Here is a 22110-nt window from a genome sequence, read left to right as displayed (position 1 = left end):
TTTCCTTTAGGATTAAATAGTCATTTTGATTCGAGATCGAGAGTTCATGCTTTGATTCAAGTTTGCTTTGTTCTATTATGGTGTTTTTTCTTCGACGGACTGGAGATAGAGAGATAATGGAAGCCGAAAGAGTGTTGGAATTAGACTTTTTGGGTGTGGCTTAACCATGGAGGAGGTGAAGAGGATGGTTGATTGCGAGGGGTGTTTTATTTTGGAGTGAGTAGCGGCGATGGGTGGTTATGAATTTTGTTTTCGGTGGTTGTTCACGGTGGAGTTTGTTTTAGACGGTGAAATTGGTCTTGGTGGTTGTGGGGTTTATGGGTGTTGATGGGGTCTTAGGGAGGTGATGGGTGTATTTCGTATCTTTACTGATATTTATTTTGGATGATCCGCCTATATAGCGCACCTTTATAGTCTCTTCTTGAGCAGAGATCGTGTTTTAAATAAATTTGGCCGTTAAAAAAAATCCTTAAAATTGTAATGTTATTTCAACCTAACAACATTACAATTTTAAGGACTATTTAAAATGTTAACAAATTCGTTCATATATCAAAATTTAAATATGATTCCCATAGTTTTAAATTTATTCGCAATACTTACAACTTAATCTCATCCCTAATCTGATTTTAATCCTACGAATACCGATGAATGAACGAATTTGATTGAAACATTACAATTGCAGATATTTTTTTGGAATATGGTGAATAATTTGATTGATATAATCATACAGTTTTAAAGACCAATTTGGATATTTACTCTTTTTAGCTATAAAAGAAGTGTAAACGTGTAGTTGAACTTTCTTTTCTCTGTAACTCACAAAACTTCATTTTCGTAGTAGCAAAATTGATACAAAATGGATATGTACAAACAAAAAAAAAAAAGGAAATTGAATAGTACTAGTACTATGAAACAACATATGTTAGAAGAACAAAAAAGAGGATGATGATAAAAGCGAAGAAAACTTAGGTCGTGGACGAAATTTAGTAGAAACCATGTAACCAACACCAAGGCAAAGTACACAAAGTCCCATATCAAGAGACTTCCTTAGTACTTGCAAATCCATTTCCAAGTGAACACAAGCTTCTTCAAGTTGTGGATGAGTCTCATCTTCAAGTTCTGTTTCCTCTGGAATGTCCTCTAACTTCTTCAACTTGTAGTTGTTGGTGTGCTTTATGTTCTTTGTCTTTGCAACAAGCATGGTGTTTTTTTCTTTTGGAACGAGTTCATTAAAATCTAAGTTGGTTATTGTAAATGGACCTCTTTCTCCATTAGGATTGATACGTGAGTGTGAAGGATAATCAACAGATCTACACATGTTGTTGTTGGTCGTTGGTTGAGCTTGTTTCTGAAGAAGAAAATCAAAATGAAATTATATGGCTGAGAAGGAAAATGGGTTATATATTTTATTTATGTGTGTATTTTGCAGTCTGAAATGAAACCGAGATAGCACCAAGTATTTATTTAACAGCCAGACACGCCCATAGACCGTCCCATATTGGAATTTTAAAGTCCTCCTAAATCCGTCCACGGTTTTCTTTCTACAATTCTGTCCTAATAATATGTAGTACACTTTAATATATGTTAAAATTAAGATATTTCATAATTGTCAATCAATTATATATCATATTGTACTTTGAAATGTTAAAACTCAAACATTTCGTTTGAAATAAACTCAAATATCTTTAATGATTGAACAATTGTGATTGACCGAGACAAAAATGAAAATCATTTCCGTGTACTAGCAATATAAAAGTTTTACATTTTTGTATTACTTTCAAGTTTCCAGGGCACTATTTAAACATGGCAAAATAAGAAATTATTTAAAAAAAAGTTAAATTTTTCGATTTCCCATGCATTGATTACACGTTTTTTTACTTATAATCCTTAAAGAGTGCTCCTGAGACATTCGTTAACATTTTTCTTATTTTATTACTACCTCCGTCCCTATATATAAGACCCTTTTGCTAAAATCACGGGAATTTGGAAAATGGATATTTATATTAAAGTCGTTTGTAAGTACCATTGTTTTTACAGTTTTATCCTTAAGAGAGAGAGTTAGTTTATGTTTTCCTTATGCTATTTATTGCCGATTCAAGAAAAAGATGTATAATAAATAGGGACATGTATATAAAGAAGTAATTAATGTAGTTGAAAATAGCAAATAGGTGTTATAAAAAAGGACAATTTTTTTTCTTCAAAATAGTCTTATAATTATAGACGGCGATAGTACTATAAAACTAAAAAGTTAAATCAAACCTTGAGAAAACTTTGATTATAAAAGGTCGGCTAAAGCAAAATTATTTCCACCTTTGATGGGAAAATGTTGGGATCCTTCCCATTTGAGCGTCAAAATTGACACCAGAAACTTGAAAGCACACAGATTTGACACGGAGGATAGCATTAGCTAGCTGGTGCTCAGCAAAAAGACAAAAGCGCCGCCTTTTTTTTTTCTTTCTCCTTTTTCACAAGTATAGTGTATAAGTAAACACTCCCTTTACCATTATAAACAAAAATTTCATTTTTGAATAATTAACGTGTATGATCTATATATAGAGATTAGATACATAAATTATTAAATGAATTTAAAAAAAGATTTTGGTTTATAATAGTGACTAAATTGTGTATTCGTAAGATGCTTTAAATATTTAAAAAATGTTAATAAGTTCGTATTTGGTTAAACAGAACGTTTCCATCTTAATCGATTGATTCACAATGATACTTAACATTGTTCACCCTTCTTGTATTTTTGCGATTGAGAAGACCATTAATTTGGCCAATCTAATCCTTTAACCCTAAACATATGGATTTTCTCATATTGTAGTTCATTGCACCTAGCTTAGTATTCATATCTAATGAATAAGTGTTCTCGGTTATGTGGCGTGGTTAGCAAATGAATTGAACACACAAATTTATAGAATGTTTTGTGTGTTATGTACCACAAAAACTATCAGCGATGTAGACCCCAAAAAAAACTGGTATTTGATGGGTTCATATTATGCAACTCAAATTGTGCCACCCCCCAATGCACAAGTTTTTACATAATTTTCGCACTCTTCAAATTATATAATATGAACCATTTAAAAAATGTTTTCAGATTATATAATCTAAAATATACGCCAAACTTAGACGACATATGATGTATGATTAATCAGTAGATTTTGGCCCAATCAGGGACGTTTTGCTCGTCCTATTGATTTTAGTCACAGTCTAGGTGGTGTTGAGCCTATAAATAACCCATCTTTCTTCCATATTTTTATTCTAAAACTCATCTTTTCCCTTCTTATATTTTGTTTCTTATTTTCCTTCTAAAACCCATATATTGTTGAATACTCGTATTATCTCCAAAGCAGGGCTGATCTTAGCATTTTATGGGCCTTAGGCATTGTATGAGAAAAAAGTCCCTTACACAATATGACATATATATATATATATATATATATATATATATATATATATATATATATATATATATATATTTTGTGATAAAAAATAAATGACACATGCATTAGTTATGGTGGTTGAGTAGATATTATCCATCTTCGATCATTAATCTCATCATTGCTTAATTTTCTTGAATAACTCGGAGAGAAATGCCTAAAATATTTGTTATTCGAAAAATTAATATCCATTTGTATAGTAGGCTCATTTTCAACTAGAATATATCTTGATACGTTATTAAAATTCTCCAAATTTCTTGTATCATAAATATTTAAATGAGCAATTTCAATATTAGATGTATTTGATACATCATCACCAAGATTGGAGACGAAGAATTGGTCACCATTGATGTGTTTTTCTGATTTTGTGTTTGCGATTTTGCAATTTTTTTGTTTCTGTTATGTTGTGTTTTAGTTTGCTAAGGTTTTGTTTGGGAGTTTGGAGGGGAGGGGAAGAGAAGACTTTGAAGGGTTGGAAATATGAGAAAAATGGTAAAATCTTTCACATTTTTTGAAATAGTAGTTTTTTAAAGAATGAAAGATTAATGATTAATATATTTTTAAATTTAAAAATATAATAACTATATAGATTAAATTTGAATAATTCATGTAAACCCTCAAAATTCCCCAAAAATCATCCTCCAATACAATATTTTAGTTCCCCTATGATGAGGATTTTGTATTTCGAGGAAAAATGAACCCCCAAAGCCTTCCCCTCTCAATGCCATCAATTTCTTTCACTTGTTCATTCCTTCTTTTTAAACCTCTCCTCTTCCTTCCCCTCCAAACTCGCAAACAAAGCCTAAGGCTTAGTATTGCTATACAAACCCCCTGCATATTAGTATGGGCCCTTTTGATGAAAAAACGGTTTAAAGGCTGTTTGGCTTAAGCTTTGATGCTGCTGACATTTGGGCCTTTTTGGTGCATTTTCTATACAGACCCATATATAAAGCACATATTGCTATATACACCACCCCACATAAAAAAAACACTCTTTTGGCCCCCTACATACATAGGTCCTAGTTCGTCGCACCCCGAGCCTATGTCTTGGGCCGGCCCTGCTCCAAAGCTACTTTGCGGTATTTGTGGGGATTATATCATGGTCAACAGAGACCTTCATTAATACCTATAATTTTAATTTAATATCTTTAAACTTTCAACAAAAATAAAAATCTAATTGCTGATTTAAAAATCTAATTTTTTCTTTTGGGAAAAAAAAATCTAATTGTTTCTTTCAAGGAAAAAACAAACTAATTAATTTTTATATAATTACCGTAATGTTATGTAATCCGTACGAAAACACATGTCTTTTACTAGTGTAAATATATAATAAAATTGACTATAAAGTTTAAAAATAAAAAGATAATAATAAGTTCAAATATAAGTTTATGCAATATTAGTTACTTTTTTTAATTGTAAAATCTTATTAATACTACTTGTAATAATTCCAAATAACTTTTTTTTTTGAATGGCAAAATATATACATATCTAAATAGAGAAAAATAGTACAAGATACACCAACGGAGTAGTCAAAACGACGCTCCAGCAAGCCACCACCGAACGGAACACTCCAAGCCTCAAACACGAGACTGAGGCACACCTACAACAACACTAAACAAAAACAAGAGATACAGAAAAAGCACGAAAGAGTAAATAGCCACAAGCGGCAACAACCCCAACAGACACCTGCAAGCAACAAAAGAAACAAACAGAAAGCCTAAAAGTCATACCAGGAGGGGAGGAGATACACCCCACCGAACCCCGCACGCAACTCCAGGAAAAACAACTACCACAAAACCCTACTGATTCCAACACAGGACGGGCTGCACCTCTCACTCGAAGAGATACTTCCAAATAACTATTTTCACTTTGTATTTATGATAATTGCGAACAAGCTGATTTTTTTTTTAAAGAAAATGAATAAAACAATACTTGATAATAATAATAATAATAATAATACTAATAATATAGTAAAAATAATTCACTCTCTTTTATTTATATATATGTCTTGATGTGTGAAATTGTAATAATTTTTTTATAAAAGTGTAAAAAAATTATAAATGTGTAAATTTGTATGTTTCTTGTCATATTAGGTAGTGATTAAAACATTGACCGAAAAAGCATTTTAGAATTAACTTTTTTGTCCTGTCAACTTTTTTTTAATCTTTTTTGTAAAAAAAACATTTAAGAATTATTTTTGATAACATAAATAATTTTCTTTAACTGAAGGTCCTTTTGACTGCAATTAATTTTAGTGAAAAAACATCTTCAATATCAGTTTTGGGGCTGAATTTTTCCCAATTTTATTTTACTATGCAGCTAGTCACACTTTCTACCATTAGCATGCCTTCTTAATGGAAAAAAGTAATTAAAAAAAATATTTTTTCTTTTATTTTTTTTCTTTCTTCTTATTCATTCCTTCTCCACTATTCTACATACCTATGGCTTGGATTAACTTGTGTTCTAAAACAAGAATCAAAGCAAAGTGCACGGTGACAATTTAATCATGAAAAATGCTAACGGATATTCTACGGGAGGAAAACTTATTTTGAAATTCAAAGAAGAATTTATTTTTTTGAAAATTGAGTATTCAACACATTAAAATTTTAAAAAGAAACATTTTTTTACACAAAATTTATAAATTATATCTTTTTCGAATGCTTTATTTCGACCAAAAATGAAATTTGATAAATTGACAGAAGAGAATTGTAAGATGCGTTTGTCGTATTTTCTCTCACGCACATTTTCCGATATGTTTCAGTTGCTGCTTATGTTAGAATGCGCCTAAAATAGAAGAAAAAAACATGTTTGGTGAGTCAAAAAAAGACATAAACCCAAAAAAGTAACCAAAATATGTCATGACTCTCTACATCTCTGTAAAACCGTTGGATCCGAATCACCTTAGGTTGTTACACTTATCCGTAATAAATAAATTTCCCATTTTAGATTAACCCGTAACCAAAAATGAAAAAGGTACACCCAGACACATAAATCACGTCTAGGTTCATAACCAACAAATGAAACGTGAACTCACAAAAAACAAATAAATAAGGGTTTAGTCTAACTCCATTTGCAAATTGTACACATTAACCTCTCTTTCTCTCTCCACCTTATTTTCTTTGCTAACTCTTGTTCGTTTTTTCTTTTGAGACATGGCGGATACGTTGTTTAATGTTAATGTTCTCAACAACAAACGCAGCCTCGAAAATCCTGTTGTTGAGGTTAAAGACACCAAAAAACTAACAAAATTCAATGGCGGAGAGTCTGACGTAGACCCAGAGGCCGCACTCGCCAATGCCCGCCATGAATTTGGCGAACATGGCGGGGTTAACATGTCGATTGAGGCCTCTGCCACGTTCACCGTCATGGAACCAGATACTCTCCGCAAAATATTTGCTGGAGAGCTTGGTCATGAAGGCGATTACTACGTCTACAGCCGTCATTTCAACCCAACCGTCCTCAATCTCAGCCGTAAGATGGCGGCCCTCGAAGGCACTGAGGCCGCCTATTGTACAGCCAGTGGCATGTCCGCCATTTCTGCAGTTTTGTTACAGCTCTGCAGCCACGGCGGACATGTTGTGGCTTCTAGTACTCTTTATGGTGGGACCCATGCACTTTTGCAGCATTTCTTTGTGAGGACATGCAACATAACCACAACTTTTGTTGACATATCCGATTTGGAAGCAGTTGAGAATGCAATTGTGGAAGGGAAGACCAAAGTGCTGTATTTTGAGTCAATTGCAAATCCAAGCTTGAATGTGGCCAATACTCCTGAGCTTGCTAGGATTGCACACAAAAAGGGAGTAACTGTGGTGGTTGATAACACCTTTGCTCCTATGCTGCTTTCTCCTGCTCGTCTTGGTGCAGATGTGGTTGTTCACAGTATCTCTAAGTTTATCAGTGGTGGTGGCGACATTATTGCAGGTTTATCTCTTTCCTTTCACATAATTGTGACCACTATTATGAATTACCAAACTTTTGTTTCACCATATTTGGCAAATAGTTGAATAATTTTGTTTTTTTTGACAAATGAAAATGATTCCTTTCCTTTGTTTAAAATATATTATTCAATTTACTTTCTCTGAAAGAATATTTACCAACATTATATTTGTTTGAGTGAAACCGTACATTGTATAGTTTTACACTAACATATGTTTAAAAAAATATTCCATTTTACCAAATCATATAATTAATTTTAAAATGCCTCCGGTCTTTGTTACTAAAGTTTTTTTTTTTTTTTTTAGATTTATTCAATAAATTATGTATTTGATCTATATTATGAGCTAAATACATAATTTATTATTTACTGAGTGAATCCAAAAAAAAATCTCTTATAATAGAGACGAGATAGAGTAATATTAATAACGTGGCAAAATAGTATATTTCTATTGGTGTTTTTGAAGTTTTTTTTTTTGTTTACTTTTCTTTATAAATCTTCATTCTTTATATTACTTTCTCAATCCCGCAACAGATGATCCATTTGAAAATGTGTAATTTTGACCTAACTTATTTTGATCATATTTTTTCTATTAATATATAAAGATAAATAATATCATATAAGATGTCGTTAGATTGTCTCGATGAATATTTTCAAAATATCAAATTTTCATAATTTTTTTCTAATATATTATTCAAGATATTTAAGCTCAAAATTATGCATTGACATGCGTAATAAGGTCAACTGTGTCAAGTATTAAGGAACCGAGAGATTATTAATAATTTATTAATTTGTCCAATTTAATTAAGTCAATCAGTCATTTTGATTTTCCTTTAAAAAAAAAAGTAAGTTTGATTCTGATTTATAATTTTTAAAGGACTCCTCTAATAGTAAAAAAATGTACAACTTTGATTTGAAACCTTGAAAATGACAGGAGCTGTGTGTGGGTCTGCAAGTTTTGTGAACGCATTGATGGGAATTCAAGGAGCCATGATGCTGCTGGGGCCAACAATGAACCCAAAGGTAGCATTTGAACTGTCAGAGAGAATCCCACACCTGGGCCTTCGCATGAAAGAACACAGTCATCGTGCATTGGAATTTGCAACCAGACTCAAAAAATTAGGACTCAATGTGATCTACCCTGGCCTTGAAGATCATCCACAGCATGAATTGTTGAAATCCATAGGCAACAAAAGTTATGGATATGGAGGGATTCTTTGTGTTGATATGGGGACAGTGGAAAAGGCTAACAAGTTCATGAGCTACTTGCAAAACTATGCTCATTTTGGTTTTATGGCAGTTAGTTTAGGGTATTATGAAACCCTAATGTCTTGCTCTGGTAGTAGCACAAGTAGTGAGCTGAATGAGGAGGAACAGAAGCTTGCTGGAATCACACCAGGTATGGTGAGGATGTCAGTTGGATACATTGGAACATTGGAGCAGAAGTGGAGTCAGCTGGAAAAAGCAGTTATTAAGTTTAATGAAAAACATTAGTGATCTATTTTTATTTTTTATTGTTGAGAGGAACATTAGTCTATGTTTCTTTTTCATGTTTTGGTAATTTGTATGAAGAAAGAGGTTGGACAAAATGGGGTTATGAATGAATAAAATTTATTTACTTTTGTTTTTTAAAACTGTTTATCCTTAGCAGGGTAGAGAGATCCGACATTCTAAGGTACCGTTTGACCTGACTTTTTTTCAGCTTTTCTACATTTTTAAGGAGAAACTAGGACAAACACAATATCAATAAAGTACCTTCGAAAAAAGTATTTTTTTTAGAATGCATATAATTGAATGGAATGAGCTTTAACCAAAAGTTGTTGAATGCTACTTCAAAAAACTATTTCTCCCCAATTTATTTCACAAGCACATCTCTTCAACTCCCGCTTTTATTTTTTCAATATGTTTTTTTCTTCCTTTTTTTTTTTTTAACCGGTCCATTTAAATTTTTAATGAGGTTCCATTTAAGTTTATTATCTATTTTTTTAAGGAATTTTATTATCTTTTTATCACTTATATATTAATTTCAATATCTTTTGATCATCACAACCTCGCAACGCTGTCAATGAATGACACCGAATATTTTTATTCCCTTTCTTCAACCATGGAAATACACACACGTTAGCGTTTAGAGTAATACTTTATGTTCCTCTTTCTGTTTTTTTTTTGTTATGCTAATGCGTATAATTTTTGTTAGTGTTGTGTAATGCGTATAATTATTTTTATAAAATTTTGATTTTAATTAAAAGTACAACTGTAGTTGCCTAAAAAAATTATACTTATATATAATTTACACATTTGTATTGTAACAAACTATGCATATCTTTTTCTTATTAAAAAAAATAAACATATCTTTTTCAATGACACCAACAATGTAACAAATATAATATTATATAATATAAATTCTTATCTTTTTGACCAACACTAAAAATATGGTATTCTTATAACAAAATTTGTTATAGAGTATAATTGGAAAAGATATTGTACAAATTTGTATTCATGTTACACAAAATAAACGTCATTGAGTAAATATAGTATTGGTAAAAATATATCTTTTATATTTTAAATATTTTTTCCCTTCAAAAAATATTTTAGACATTTTTTTATTTATTATGTTAATTCATAATGAATTCAAAGTTTTTTTATTTATAGACAATGCATAAATATAAGCAAGGTCCCGGGTTCGAACCCCAGACACCACCAAAAAATAATAAATTCAAAGTTTTGTACAATATTTTGACAAACAGTTTTTAACTCAAAAATAACTTTAGAACTAAAAAAAAATAAAGAAACCAAACAGCTTTAGCCTTTTTCTTAAAGAGTTTTATTTTAACTTTGTTTTAAAGTAGCTTTTAGACCGAAAAAAAGCCTGGCCAAACGGTACCTAAGCAGCACACCATGTGAGTTGGTTTTTATTTTTACTAATTCAAAAACAAATATTTTTTTATTTATTTTATGTAATATTGCATATATATTAAAACAACTATAAATTATAATAATTTTTTAGACAACAATTAATTTTGATAAAATTATGTAATAGTGAACAAATTTCAAGATAAAATTATTATTTTTAATTTCTTAATGCATGCACGTGTAGAAAAACACAAGATAAATGATTTGTGTACTTGCAAAATAAAAAAGATGAATTTAAGTTTTTTTTCTTCAAGTAGCACATAACTAAGAGTGGAAGGCCGGAAGCTATGGCTCTTGCATATCAATGTCGAGCTCTAACCTATACCCTATGGTCTCGATCTAGCTTGGACTAATGGCTACACATATATAATTTATGAATTCAATTTTTTATTTGCATTGAAATTCCTAATAGAGAGAGTTTCGCATACTCACCCATGTTCTCTGATTGTTGATTACATTAGACCTCTCAAATTTAATATTAAATTAATGATTTTAGATAATATGATAGAGTAAATTGCACATTAATAATGAGGAATGCAGCTTCCACATATTAAGTAACATGCGTAACAAATGTCAAATCAATTGATAAAGACGACGCGACGATGATAAAAGAAGAGCAGAAACAAATAACTATGTGGAATTAACTTACCTCTTAAACTTGTTCCTCGTTCTTTAATTTCAGTTGATCGCCGATTAGAGCGCTTTTGTTTCTTATGATTCTTAGCGAAGAAGAAAAAGAAAGTGAAATAACAGAAGAAATGAGTGTTTTAAAGGGAAGAAGAAGATAGGAAATGAGAAAGAATTTTTTTTTTTTTCCAACCCTTTTATCCAAAAAAATTTCAGGTCTGATCCCCTTTGAAAAACAATTTTCAAAATGACTCACTTTTGGTTTTTTTTTTTCTTTTGTCCTTTTGTGCGTTCCCGCCATTTGAAACGGCGGGACTGGCCGCCGGTCTGACACGTGTCACATCGTGACTGGGCAGTTTTTTTTTTTTTGTTGTCATTCCCGCCATTTCAAATAATGGCGGGACCGATTTTTTTATTTTTTTTTTCGTTTTTTGCTTTTTTGGGCAACTTGTACATTATAAAATACATATTAATTTATTTGTGAAAAAATTTCAATTTTGCTCCCGAGGGGGACATTGCCATTCTGTGTTGCCACTAAGCCAATGTACATTTGATGTTAATTTTCGCATCTAATAATATATATACCCTTTTTAAAACCAGTTTCACACACCACAAACCATCCAGTTTTTCATTTTTTTTTTTATTGGATAATTTAGGATCTCCGACGAATATATATAAAATTTATCGGTGAAAAATTATCCGACAAAATAATTTTTTTCACCGATAAATTATATATATATATATATATATATATATATATATTATCCGACGAAATATATATTTTCACCGATAAATTATCCGACGAAATGATATATATATTATTTCAAAATATATATATATTCAAAATAAAATCTAAAATTTGTTCATATTGGAGTAATTTTTCAAAGTAAAATCTAGAATCCAATTAAAATTATAAAATCTCCTATATTTTTTTTTGTCAAATAGTCTAGTGGCTAGAGAAATTCACCTTAAAATGAATAAGTGAGGTGTCCGTGCCCGGGGTTCGAACCACGGCCCCTGCACATATTGTACATTATCCCTTACCAAATGAGCTAATCTCATGGGGACCCTATATTTATTATTTTTATAAGACTTATATTAAAAAAACAAAAATGAATTTAAAAAATGGTATATATATTATTGGATGCGAAAATTAACATCAAATGTACATTGGCTTAGTGGTAACACAGAATGGCAATGACCCATATGCGCCTGGTTCGATTACCCATGGGAGCGAAATTGAAAATTTTTCACAAATAAATTAATATGTATTTATAATGTACAATGTTGCCCAAAAAAGCAAAAAACGAACAAGAAAAAAAAAATCGGTCCCGCCCTTTGAAACGGCGGGAATGACAATTTTTTTTTTTTAAAAAAAGCTGCCCAGTCACGATGTGACACGTGTCAGACCGACGGCTAGTCCCGCCGTTTCAAATGGCGGGAACGCACAAAAAAACCAAAAGTGGGTCATTTTGAATTTTTTTTTTCAAAGGGGGTCAGACCTGAAATTTTTTTGGACAAAAGGGTCAGAAAAAAAAAATTCAATGAGAAACATGGTAACAAAATAGAGAAAATCAAAGGTTTTTTTTTTTTTTTTTTTTATATTCTTTTTACTTTATGGAAATTACTAATCAATTTGATTCTTGTATATGTGCCAAATACGTGGTCAGGCCAACTTATTGTTTTCAACACACGATAGTGTGCATAATGGCCAAACTTGACATAGACTTATTTGATGGATGTAGAGCAAATTGAGGGACTAATTAGATGTTTCGAAAATTTTGAAGATAAATTTGATTGATTTGTACAATTTTAAGGACAAACAAACCTATTTAGTCAAATTTTGTTTATAACAAAAGTAAATTCTCTCAAAAAAAAAAAAAAAAGTAAATTGATGTGATGATATATCAAGATCCTACGTCAGATTTGTTGTAAATTCTTTCTAATAATTTTAGGGGTGTTTACCTCCCCTGCTTTGCAACTCTGCAGTTTTCTTTTTTTTCTTTGGTTTTTCAGACATGATATAAAAAAAGAATCATCTTAACTAGGAACGTTGGGGCACATGATGTTATAAAAAATATACTATTTGCATTGAAATTTATATTTTTAAATGTTTGGCTATACAAGTTCAAATTATTCTTACTATATTGGTTTTCTTAACTAATGCGTAAAAGATATTTGTTAACATTTTCAATAAAAAAATAGAGTAATGATAAATTTGTCCAACAATGTATATTTATACGAATTAGATATATTTAATTTTTTTATTGTTTTTTTTCTCTCTTTTAATCACATCATTAGTTATAAAAAACTTTTTTATATGGATTGTCAAATAGTTGATGATTTATTTTATATTTAAATAACTTTTTATTTTATTTTACAAAATTCAAATAACATTGTTAAAAAACTATTTGGTTCTCCCAAATAGATAAAGGGTTACTTCATTGAAGAAATAGAAGCTTGGCTTTCCGTCTTAATTTTTTGCAGTCCATATGTTGCCACGAGGAATTGAAGCCAGCCATCAGCTTTGCTTTCTATTTTTTTTTTTTTTTTTTTTAAGTAAACTTGTTATACTATGATTTTCTGTTAATAAAGATATTTGCCCTATATTATTTTTATTTCTTAATAAGTCTTGCTGGAACACTTTATGTTAGATGCTATTTATCTCATGGTCAAATTTCGAATTACAAATTGGTTTTGTTTTAAAACCAATAGAATAACACAAAAAATAAAATATCAACTCTAAAATTTTTGAAGAAAAAAAAATCATTAACTATAAAATAAAATGAAATGAATATGTGGTCTATAACAAACTACAACGAACCAATATACCCATCATCCATTCATCTGGAAACTTCATAAGTATATTTGGTGGACTTAAAAAAAAGCAAGATTATATGTATTTATCAAGTAAGGAGTGTGATGAAACTCAAGAGTGTGAATTAATCAATGGTAGTTCTTAGTTTTCAGGTTGTGCCTCAGCTAATAATAACTCCACCACAATATGCTCCAAGAGCAAGTGGTGCTACCATTCGGTGTGGTATAGCTGAACCATCTGGTGAACCAGCTCCTTTAGGACAAAAGACACGTTACAATGACAGTATTTTTGAGAAGGTTTTCATGACTTTGTTTGCACGAAAAATGGAACCATTTGCAGAGCCTGTAATAGGGAATGCTAAAAAGAAGAAGGAAAAGAAGGGTTTGTTGGATGTTTGGGAGTATGATTATGAGAGTTTTGTTGATGTGTCCAAAAGAGTAATGTTGCGTCGGTCTCGTTTGCAGCAACAGCAAGTTGTTCGTGAGGTTCTTCTTTCTATGCTTCCTCCAGGTGCGCCTGCTCAGGTGGATATTATAGAATTTTTACTTTCTTTTATGTTTCTTTCAAGGATTATTGAATTATCTACTGGTATTACTTTACTTGTGATAGTGTTTGTAAGAAGGTATAGAAATAGTTTATAACATGTCTATAAGCTGTTTTCAATACCAAAACCGTTTGACTTAATTCTATCTTGTGTTATAGTAATAAGCTTATTCATAAGCGCTTATGCTATAAGCTGTAAATTAAATTGTTTATCGAAACAGGGTCTAGGCCTAAAGCAATTTAGGAAAATTGTTATCGATAGAGGCCTCACACATAATTTAGCAGACCTCCTATAAAGAGGAGTCCTTGCTAATCTGCTTGGAGTTGTCATTAGGCCTCCACTTATGTTGGGCTTGTCCTGCATTTGACAATTTAGGCATTAAAATAATCTCTAAAATTAGAAGTGAATAATCCATTACTCCTTTCGTATCATTCAATTTTGTTGAATATGTAGTGGGAATTTTGAGCCATGCGAGGATTTGAAACTTTGATTTGGGAAGGTACATAATACTTTTTCAGTGTCCTAACCTGGCTATTCATTCGGGGACTTCTTGAGCTAACTTGTGAACTTGTTATATATAGGAGTCTGCCCTCATGCCTGTATCTATATTAGTTTGAAATATCTACATTATGCATGCAGTTTGAATCTTTTGAATGTAGGAATAAAATCACTTTTAAGTTTTAACTACCTTATTGCAGTTTAGGAAATTATTTCCACCAACAAGATGGGCTGCAGAGTTTAATGCTGCATTGACAGTGCCTTTCTTCCACTGGCTAGTTGGTCCTTCTGAGGTGATTTTGTTACTAAATTCTATTTGCCAGTTATTTAATTTATATTGCTACCTATCAATTTAGCATTTTTTTTTTTAACTTCATAAGAGCTTTGGTTTGCCTAAAAAGAGTTTGCAAGCGTCTGCATTTCAAGGTTTTTAATGATTATGATGAGCGAACCGGTTTTCAAATGGTGGTAAATCCTCTGGGAAAGCAAAATTACTTGTAATGTTTATCTATAACAAAGTAAAATGTTTTATATATTGGAAGTTAGGAACATGTTTTTCAAACATTATCAATTTGTCATAGTAAGAACATCTGCTATCATGCACACTTAAATTTCTCCATGATATCTAGTATTATCCAAGTGCTTCCATTTTGGAGAGGTTCGTAGGTCTTCAGAGCTGCATGATATTAGGGTATTACCATTGATTTCCTTGATTTTTAGTCATTTTTAACTTATAAAGAATTCTGTAACTCTCACAAGTCACAACCCTCTGAAGTTTGGGTTAAAATGAAAATGCATGAGATAAACCAGATTGCAACTTGCAAGTAACTCAACCTTTTTGAACTGGCACGGCTTTCATGTTACTCACGGGGATGCTAAAGTGTAGAGTAACATTTTATTTTCTATTTGAAACTTAATAAGGTTTATGCTACATTCATGTGTGAAAACAAAAAATGGCTGAAATATCAGGGAAGTTATATGTCTTTTACCCCTATAAGTTTTTCTATTTATATTTTCTGCTTGTCATTGATATTTAGATTATTGGTATGTACTAGGTTATAGAAGTGGAGATAAATGGGGTGAAGCAAAAGAGTGGCGTCCATATAAAGAAATGCAGGTAGATTTCATGTCTCTAAGATTGGTAATTGAACTTAAACACAGATGTATGTGTGTGCGCGTGTGTGTGTTTGTGTGTCAAAACATGCAGATATATATTTAGACTCGACTTTGTATGAATGAAAGTAATCAATCGAGTCTGGAAAGTCTTGAACAGGGACTATCAGTGGTTATTTTTTTAGGCTAATTTATAGCACGCTATGTTAGTATCCACTATCCATGGTTTGAAGGTTGGACTTTCTGATTATTACTCCTTTCATGGCCCTCAGCTCACCGATCGAGCTGTCTGCTTAACTATTTAATTTCGTAGAAACTAATCTTTGCATTGATTATGGCCTTCTAATGAATTTTTGTTGATTTTGTTTATATTTTTTTTTCTTGTTCAGGTACCTGGAGAACAGTGGATGTGTTGGACAGTGTGTTAATATGTGCAAGATTCCTACCCAAGATTTTTTCACTAATGAATTTGGACTTCCATTAACAATGATTCCAAGTATGTCTTCTTGTCTTTCATAACAAGACAAAAGTTCTTCTAGTTCACATTCTTTACAATAATGACTAAAGTATGACTTGACCAATATTTTTTGGATTTTTTTACTTGCAAAATTAAGAATTCATTTTAAATTTTTATTTACATCTATATGAATTTAATCTCAGATTTTGAAGACATGAGTTGTGATATGGTTTATGGCCAAACTCCGCCTTCATTTGAAGACGACCCAGTCTCCAAACAACCTTGCTATGCTGATATATGTAAGCATGGTCCTCCTTTTGTGTTCAATTCAATCAACCAAAAGATTTATATATTCTAACACAAAAATAACTTGCAGGTCCTGTAGCGAATCCAAACTCCAGTATATGTCCTAAGCTACAATCATGAGCAGACACTCCTTTGGATAATTTTCCATGACAGAATTAGTGTATACTATAAGTTTCTCATGATCTCGACTTCAGGTTTTCTTGTTACTGTAATATAGTTGTCATTAAAGGGAAATAAACAAACCAACATTACAAACAAGTGAGATTATTATACAGAATATGTTTTTATTTTTTATTTTTTAATATATAGAATATGTCATTACTTATACTTTCTATTTCTAATGATTTATTTGAGTAGATTTCTAAAGCATTTGTTCATGCACACAATCTGACAAAGCATATACAAGATGAAAGCCAAAGGCCAGTCAATATCAATTTTTACTAGTCTTATTTTTTCTTGACAGGTACTATTCTTAATTTTAGAAAAGTGATATTAAAATATTTTCATGAAACAACAAATAAAATAGAGTGGAGTAGGGATGGAAAAAAATTCCGCACCCGTAAATATCTGTGGATAAAATCTGCCACGGACATGGAGCGGATACTTTAATGGATAAATAGATATTTTATCTACCCGCTAATTAATGGATACGGATGCAGATTAAATGGTATCCGCACCCGCGGATATCCATACCCGCTATTAAACCGAATAAATTACTACCTCCGTCCCTAAATATAGGAGCTTTTTGTCAAAATTGCGGAGATTAAGAAAGTCGGTTGTAGTATTAAATTTGTATATAATTACTATTGTTTTTATAATTTTATCCTTAAGAGAGAGTAAATTTATATTTTCAATATAATATTTATTGTTGATTGAAGAAAATGCAAAATAAATAAGGGTATGTTGGTAAAGAAATAATTAATGTACTTGGAAACACCAAATAAGTCTTATAAAAAGGGACAAATTATTTTTTCAAAAGAGTCTTATAATTAGGGACAGAGGTAGTAAATAAATAACCTTAATCCTTTTCAAATTCCTAAGCAAAAAACCTTAGTAGTGTGAGTTGTTATTAGTTTTTTTTTTTTTTTTGAGAGAGAGTTGTTATTAGTTATTACACCACTTTTCAAGTTTGTATCGCACTCTTTTAAAAGGTAGTGAAAGTGGTCGGGATTCTTGAAGCAATAAACTTTGTTTTTGTTGAATATGATGAACTTTATTTATATTTTTGTCAAATCAAAGAACTTTATTTATGTTTTTCTTGAATCAATGATCTTTGTTGTTATTATAATGTATGAATATTATATTTTTTACTAAAAACAAAAGAAAATTAATGCGGTGAACTTTCATATTTGTATAAAAGTTAAATTTCACCTAATTTTTTTTTCTATTTTTTTTTATAAAAGTTATTCATAGATATTTGTATAAACTCGCAAATACCTCAAAATTCGTGGATTATCCGTTAAATGGATATCCGCGCGGATATGAATAGAGCATGAATTTCATATTTATCCAATGGAGCAGATACAGATATCATACTATCTGCATCCATGGATATCCATTTGCGGAGGAGGAGTTTGAATTTATCATTATACCTTTCTTTTGACTCAATATTATCACAATACTAGACTTACTTTTTTGAGGTATTATAATATGGAAAATATTTTTTTGAGGTATTATAATATGGAAAATGCATAGGCCGGTCCAACATGTAATTAATAAATTTGACCGTCTAGACGAATAAATAAAATCAAAATTTTCCTATATTTCATACGTGCAAGTTGCCACTAATTTCCATTTATGTTACATAAGACCTTGAATAATAAATAAATCAGAGAAAAAATATGTAAATTTCCATGACATATGCCAAGAAAAATGTCTAAACTTCCCACTAATTTCCATTCTTACACACTTAATTAACTTTTCAATACAATTTCCTTATGCAACAAACCACCACTAGCAAATAAAATAGTACTCCAAACAAAACCGCGTCTTGTCTACACCGCTCAGGTGATAATCCCAACTTAACCCATTTTGGTACGTCGTGAATTTTCATTTCATTTTCATTTTCATTCATCCACCGACACCATACCTTAATCTTCATTATCGTAATCATATAACTCTAAATCAAATTCACATATTTCTCAGATCCAAATCCAAATCTCAAACGTTTCATCACACGATGGAGCGTTTCCACCACCTCCTCCCCCTCCTCCCTCTCCTCCTCCTCACCACCCTCCCAACCACCTTCTCCGAGATCCGTTTCTCCGAGATCCGAAGCGACGATCGTCCCATCATCCCTTTCGATCAATTCGGATTCACACACAACGGTATTCTCGAACTCAACGTTTCCAAAATCTCACTCTCTAACTCCAATCTCGATCTCTCCAAAGTCGGTTTCTTCCTCTGCACTCTCGATTCATGGCTTCACGTTCTTCAACAACTCGAAGACGGTGAAATTCGTTGCGCTCTTCAATCCGATCTCGTTAAATCCGTTTTCACTTTCTCTTCTCTTAACGGTAAAGAATCCTTCAATACTCTTTACAATGAAACCGATTCAGATCAGTATAATCTCGTTTTCGCTAATTGTCATCCTCAACAGCTTAAGGTTTCTATGGATGTTAACTCCGCTATGTATAATCTCGATGGAAAAAGTCATGTTCGTGATTATCTTTCTGCTGGTAGAACAATTCTACCTAGGGTTTATTTTGTCTTCTCTTTGGTTTATTTTACCCTTGCTGCTGTTTGGATTAGTGTTCTGTATAAGAAAAGATTAACAGCCTTTCGGATTCATTATTTCATGCTTGCTGTTATAATTTTGAAAGCGATTAATCTGTTGTGTGAGGCGGAAGATAAGTCATATATTAAGCGTACTGGAAGTGCTCATGGATGGGATATATTGTTTTATATGTTTAGTTTTCTGAAAGGGATTTCGCTTTTTACGTTGATTGTGTTGATCGGTACTGGATGGTCGTTTTTGAAGCCGTTTCTTCAGGATAAAGAAAAGAAGGTTTTGATGATTGTGATTCCGCTTCAGATTGTTGCGAATATTGCTCAGGTTGTTATTGATGAGAGTGGACCTTATGGACATGATTGGGTTACATGGAAACAGATTTTCTTGCTTGTTGATGTTGTTTGTTGCTGCGCTGTGTTGTTTCCGATTGTGTGGTCGATTAAAAATCTGCGTGAGGCTGCAAGGACTGATGGGAAAGCGGCGGTTAATTTGATGAAGTTGACTTTATTCAGGCATTACTATATTGTTGTTATATTTTACATTTACTTCACTAGGGTTGTGGTTTATGCGTTGGAGACTATTACTTCATATCGGTATTCTTGGACTAGTGTGGTTGCTGCTGAGTTGGCTACACTTGCTTTCTATGTGTTTACGGGTTATAAGTTCAAGCCAGAGGCGCATAATCCTTATTTCGTCATTGATGATGAAGAGGAAGAGGCTGCTGCTGAGGCGTTGAAGCTTGAAGATGAATTTGAATTGTAATTTTGGTGCTGAAAAAATTGATACAGATTATGGTTTTGCCAAGGTAGATAGATGGTTGAAGATGTTGGTTTGCTTGCACAGCAATGTTCAGGTTTCATTACAATGACAGCTGAAAATTTTCATGTTACATTTTATGGGTATAGTAGCTGGTATTCATAAATCATTGTGCTATAAATATTTTAGACTCTTGTGTAGTGCTGTGAACAATATATTCTGTCTAAGTATTGATACTGATACTTTGCGAACACTTTTTTCTTGCAATGGTTGCTTTTATTCTAGTTACGTTTTAGCTTTGTAATTCTGTACCTACAAATTTTGCATTGGAATTTTTCAACTATTATTGCTAGAGTTCTAATTTTGTTGTAAACATGAATAGTCCAATCTTATAATTGATTTGCCTATGTAGAGGTATATATAGGTATGTCATGTCTTTGGGCTACTATCCTGAAGTAATTGTATGTAACAATCTAACATTGGGTTAGTGGCTGTGATTCTGTGAAATAGTGGGGAATCCAGGTCTCGTATATCCCGAGTTTCACACGGGGTAGGTTGGGAAAGAGTTGTTTGAAATAAATTACTGGACCCAAGCAGGATCTATGGCATAATTCATAACCCTGTGCCACCGAAAAGTTAATTCCTTGTTCTGGATAGACTAGGATTGTAGGGACATGGTGAGTCTGGTAGGGATGTGGGCTAATTGGATAGACTAGGATTGTTGGGATATGGTCAGTTTGTTTTATATTTTAGGGTAGTTGCTATTGCCTATTGCTCACCTTGTCTGTCCTTGTGTATAGGAAGTCTGTAAATATAGACTTCAATTCCCTTAGAAAGGATCTTATGAAAAATATTAGTTTTGACTGGTTTCAAAAAAGTATACGGAGAGTATCTTCTCTTGTTATTTCCTATTTCTAAATAAATGTGTTCTTTCTTTGGAATCTAATCCTTGTTAAAATTGAAAAACAGGAACTGTTGTGTAGGGGGATTATTCTTTGTAGTATCAATCCTTATTCAAGCCCAGTTATATTGGTAAAAATGAAGGATGTTATCTACAAAATGTGCCTGTACTATCAAGCGCTTAATAAGATAACCATCTCTAGAAAATTTTCTATTCCCATAGTAGATGACTTATTCAAGAGTTACAACTTACATGGTTGCTATTTCTTTTCAAAACTAAATCTGCGATTGTGAGGAAGATTATGTTATGCTATTCGGCCTCAAAATTGATGTGAGTAATTTCTTTTGACCATATTTGAGTAAAATTGTGGTAGCATGTTTCGATGGTATTCTTCTGCATTTGAAATATAGTATCCATGTCATGTCGATATATCATTATTGGTTAGGGGGCCTGTTAAGATTCTGATACGAACTTGGAGAACCCTCCTTTAAAAACTAGGTATCTATCAAGTGGAAGAACCAAACATCTTAAGTACCCACCAAGAATCTCACTCTACTCGATGCAAGACTAAGTCACCTCACAATTCCCAACTCCCTATTTGATTTAAGCCATTATGTCATGGCCAATGCCTAAAAATATAACTGGAGTTGTGTTCTTTTAGGCCTAATAGACAATTATTGTAGTTCATTGCATGGTATGATAAAATAACAGAGCCACTGTTTGTGTTAAATAAAATAGATGCTTTCGAGTGGGGTGAAATGAATCAGCTGTGAAAGCATTTAATGCCTTAAAATCAAAGTCACCCGCTTCCTAATTTTCCAAGTCATTCAAGATCAAATGCAATGCATCCAGGAGTGGAATAAAAGCCACATTGATGCCGCAAAAGAGGCTTCTTGCAATTTACATAATGTCTTTAGATATTACAATCCAAAACTGGCATCAGTGTCTTCGGAAGGCTGTTTAAGATTTATACAAATTACAAATTAGGAAAGTTTTTTCCCCTCAAATAGCGAGTCACAAACCCTAGCCAACAAAGTTGGGGAGTTAAATTAATAGGATATCAACTTGTGAT

General features: G+C 31.9%; 4 protein-coding genes across 4 annotated transcripts; 3 read left to right on the top strand and 1 right to left on the bottom strand.

The window, feature by feature from the left end:
• Window positions 1-683: 683 nt before the first annotated feature.
• LOC11435965 (uncharacterized) lies at window positions 684-1512 on the bottom strand. The gene has a single exon (XM_003601404.3). It carries the CDS (start codon window positions 1313-1315, stop codon window positions 920-922), a length of 396 nt encoding a protein of 131 aa, XP_003601452.1. The 5' UTR covers window positions 1316-1512; the 3' UTR covers window positions 684-919.
• A 4886-nt stretch (window positions 1513-6398) lies between these two features.
• Window positions 6399-9013, top strand: LOC11435964 (methionine gamma-lyase). Its single transcript, XM_003601403.3, has 2 exons — window positions 6399-7361; window positions 8309-9013. The coding sequence occupies exons 1-2, from the start codon at window positions 6590-6592 to the stop codon at window positions 8866-8868; spliced, it is 1332 nt and encodes a 443-aa protein (XP_003601451.1). The 5' UTR covers window positions 6399-6589; the 3' UTR covers window positions 8869-9013.
• A 4766-nt stretch (window positions 9014-13779) lies between these two features.
• Window positions 13780-16944, top strand: LOC11426999 (beta-carotene isomerase D27, chloroplastic-like). The gene is made up of 6 exons (XM_003601402.4): window positions 13780-14256; window positions 14975-15067; window positions 15830-15891; window positions 16277-16383; window positions 16548-16643; window positions 16721-16944. The coding sequence occupies exons 1-6, from the start codon at window positions 13864-13866 to the stop codon at window positions 16768-16770; spliced, it is 801 nt and encodes a 266-aa protein (XP_003601450.1). The 5' UTR covers window positions 13780-13863; the 3' UTR covers window positions 16771-16944.
• Window positions 16945-18562: 1618 nt separating this feature from the next.
• LOC25489609 (protein CANDIDATE G-PROTEIN COUPLED RECEPTOR 7) lies at window positions 18563-20498 on the top strand. The gene has a single exon (XM_013605659.3). The coding sequence runs from the start codon at window positions 18830-18832 to the stop codon at window positions 20141-20143; it is 1314 nt and encodes a 437-aa protein (XP_013461113.1). The 5' UTR covers window positions 18563-18829; the 3' UTR covers window positions 20144-20498.
• The last annotated feature ends 1612 nt before the right edge of the window (window positions 20499-22110 follow it).

This window comes from Medicago truncatula, chromosome 3 (genome assembly GCF_003473485.1).
Source record: "Medicago truncatula cultivar Jemalong A17 chromosome 3, MtrunA17r5.0-ANR, whole genome shotgun sequence".
NCBI classification, from domain to species: Eukaryota; Viridiplantae; Streptophyta; class Magnoliopsida; order Fabales; family Fabaceae; genus Medicago; species Medicago truncatula.
The sequence above is the reverse complement of the archived record's forward strand: the minus strand, read 5'-3'. Positions and strand labels throughout refer to the sequence as shown.

Excerpts from the sequence above, each read along its gene's own strand:
- LOC11435965 (XM_003601404.3), bottom strand. The coding sequence starts at position 1,315 with ATGTGTAGATCTGTTGATTATCCTTCACACTCACGTATCAATCCTAAT.
- LOC11435964 (XM_003601403.3), top strand. The coding sequence starts at position 6,590 with ATGGCGGATACGTTGTTTAATGTTAATGTTCTCAACAACAAACGCAGC. Across the intron at positions 7,362-8,308 it reads TGGTGGCGACATTATTGCAG|GAGCTGTGTGTGGGTCTGCA; the intron begins GTTTATCTCTTT and ends TGAAAATGACAG.
- LOC25489609 (XM_013605659.3), top strand. The coding sequence starts at position 18,830 with ATGGAGCGTTTCCACCACCTCCTCCCCCTCCTCCCTCTCCTCCTCCTC.
- LOC11426999 (XM_003601402.4), top strand. The coding sequence starts at position 13,864 with ATGGTAGTTCTTAGTTTTCAGGTTGTGCCTCAGCTAATAATAACTCCA. Across the intron at positions 14,257-14,974 it reads CTCCAGGTGCGCCTGCTCAG|TTTAGGAAATTATTTCCACC; the intron begins GTGGATATTATA and ends ACCTTATTGCAG. Across the intron at positions 16,644-16,720 it reads ACCTTGCTATGCTGATATAT|GTCCTGTAGCGAATCCAAAC; the intron begins GTAAGCATGGTC and ends AATAACTTGCAG.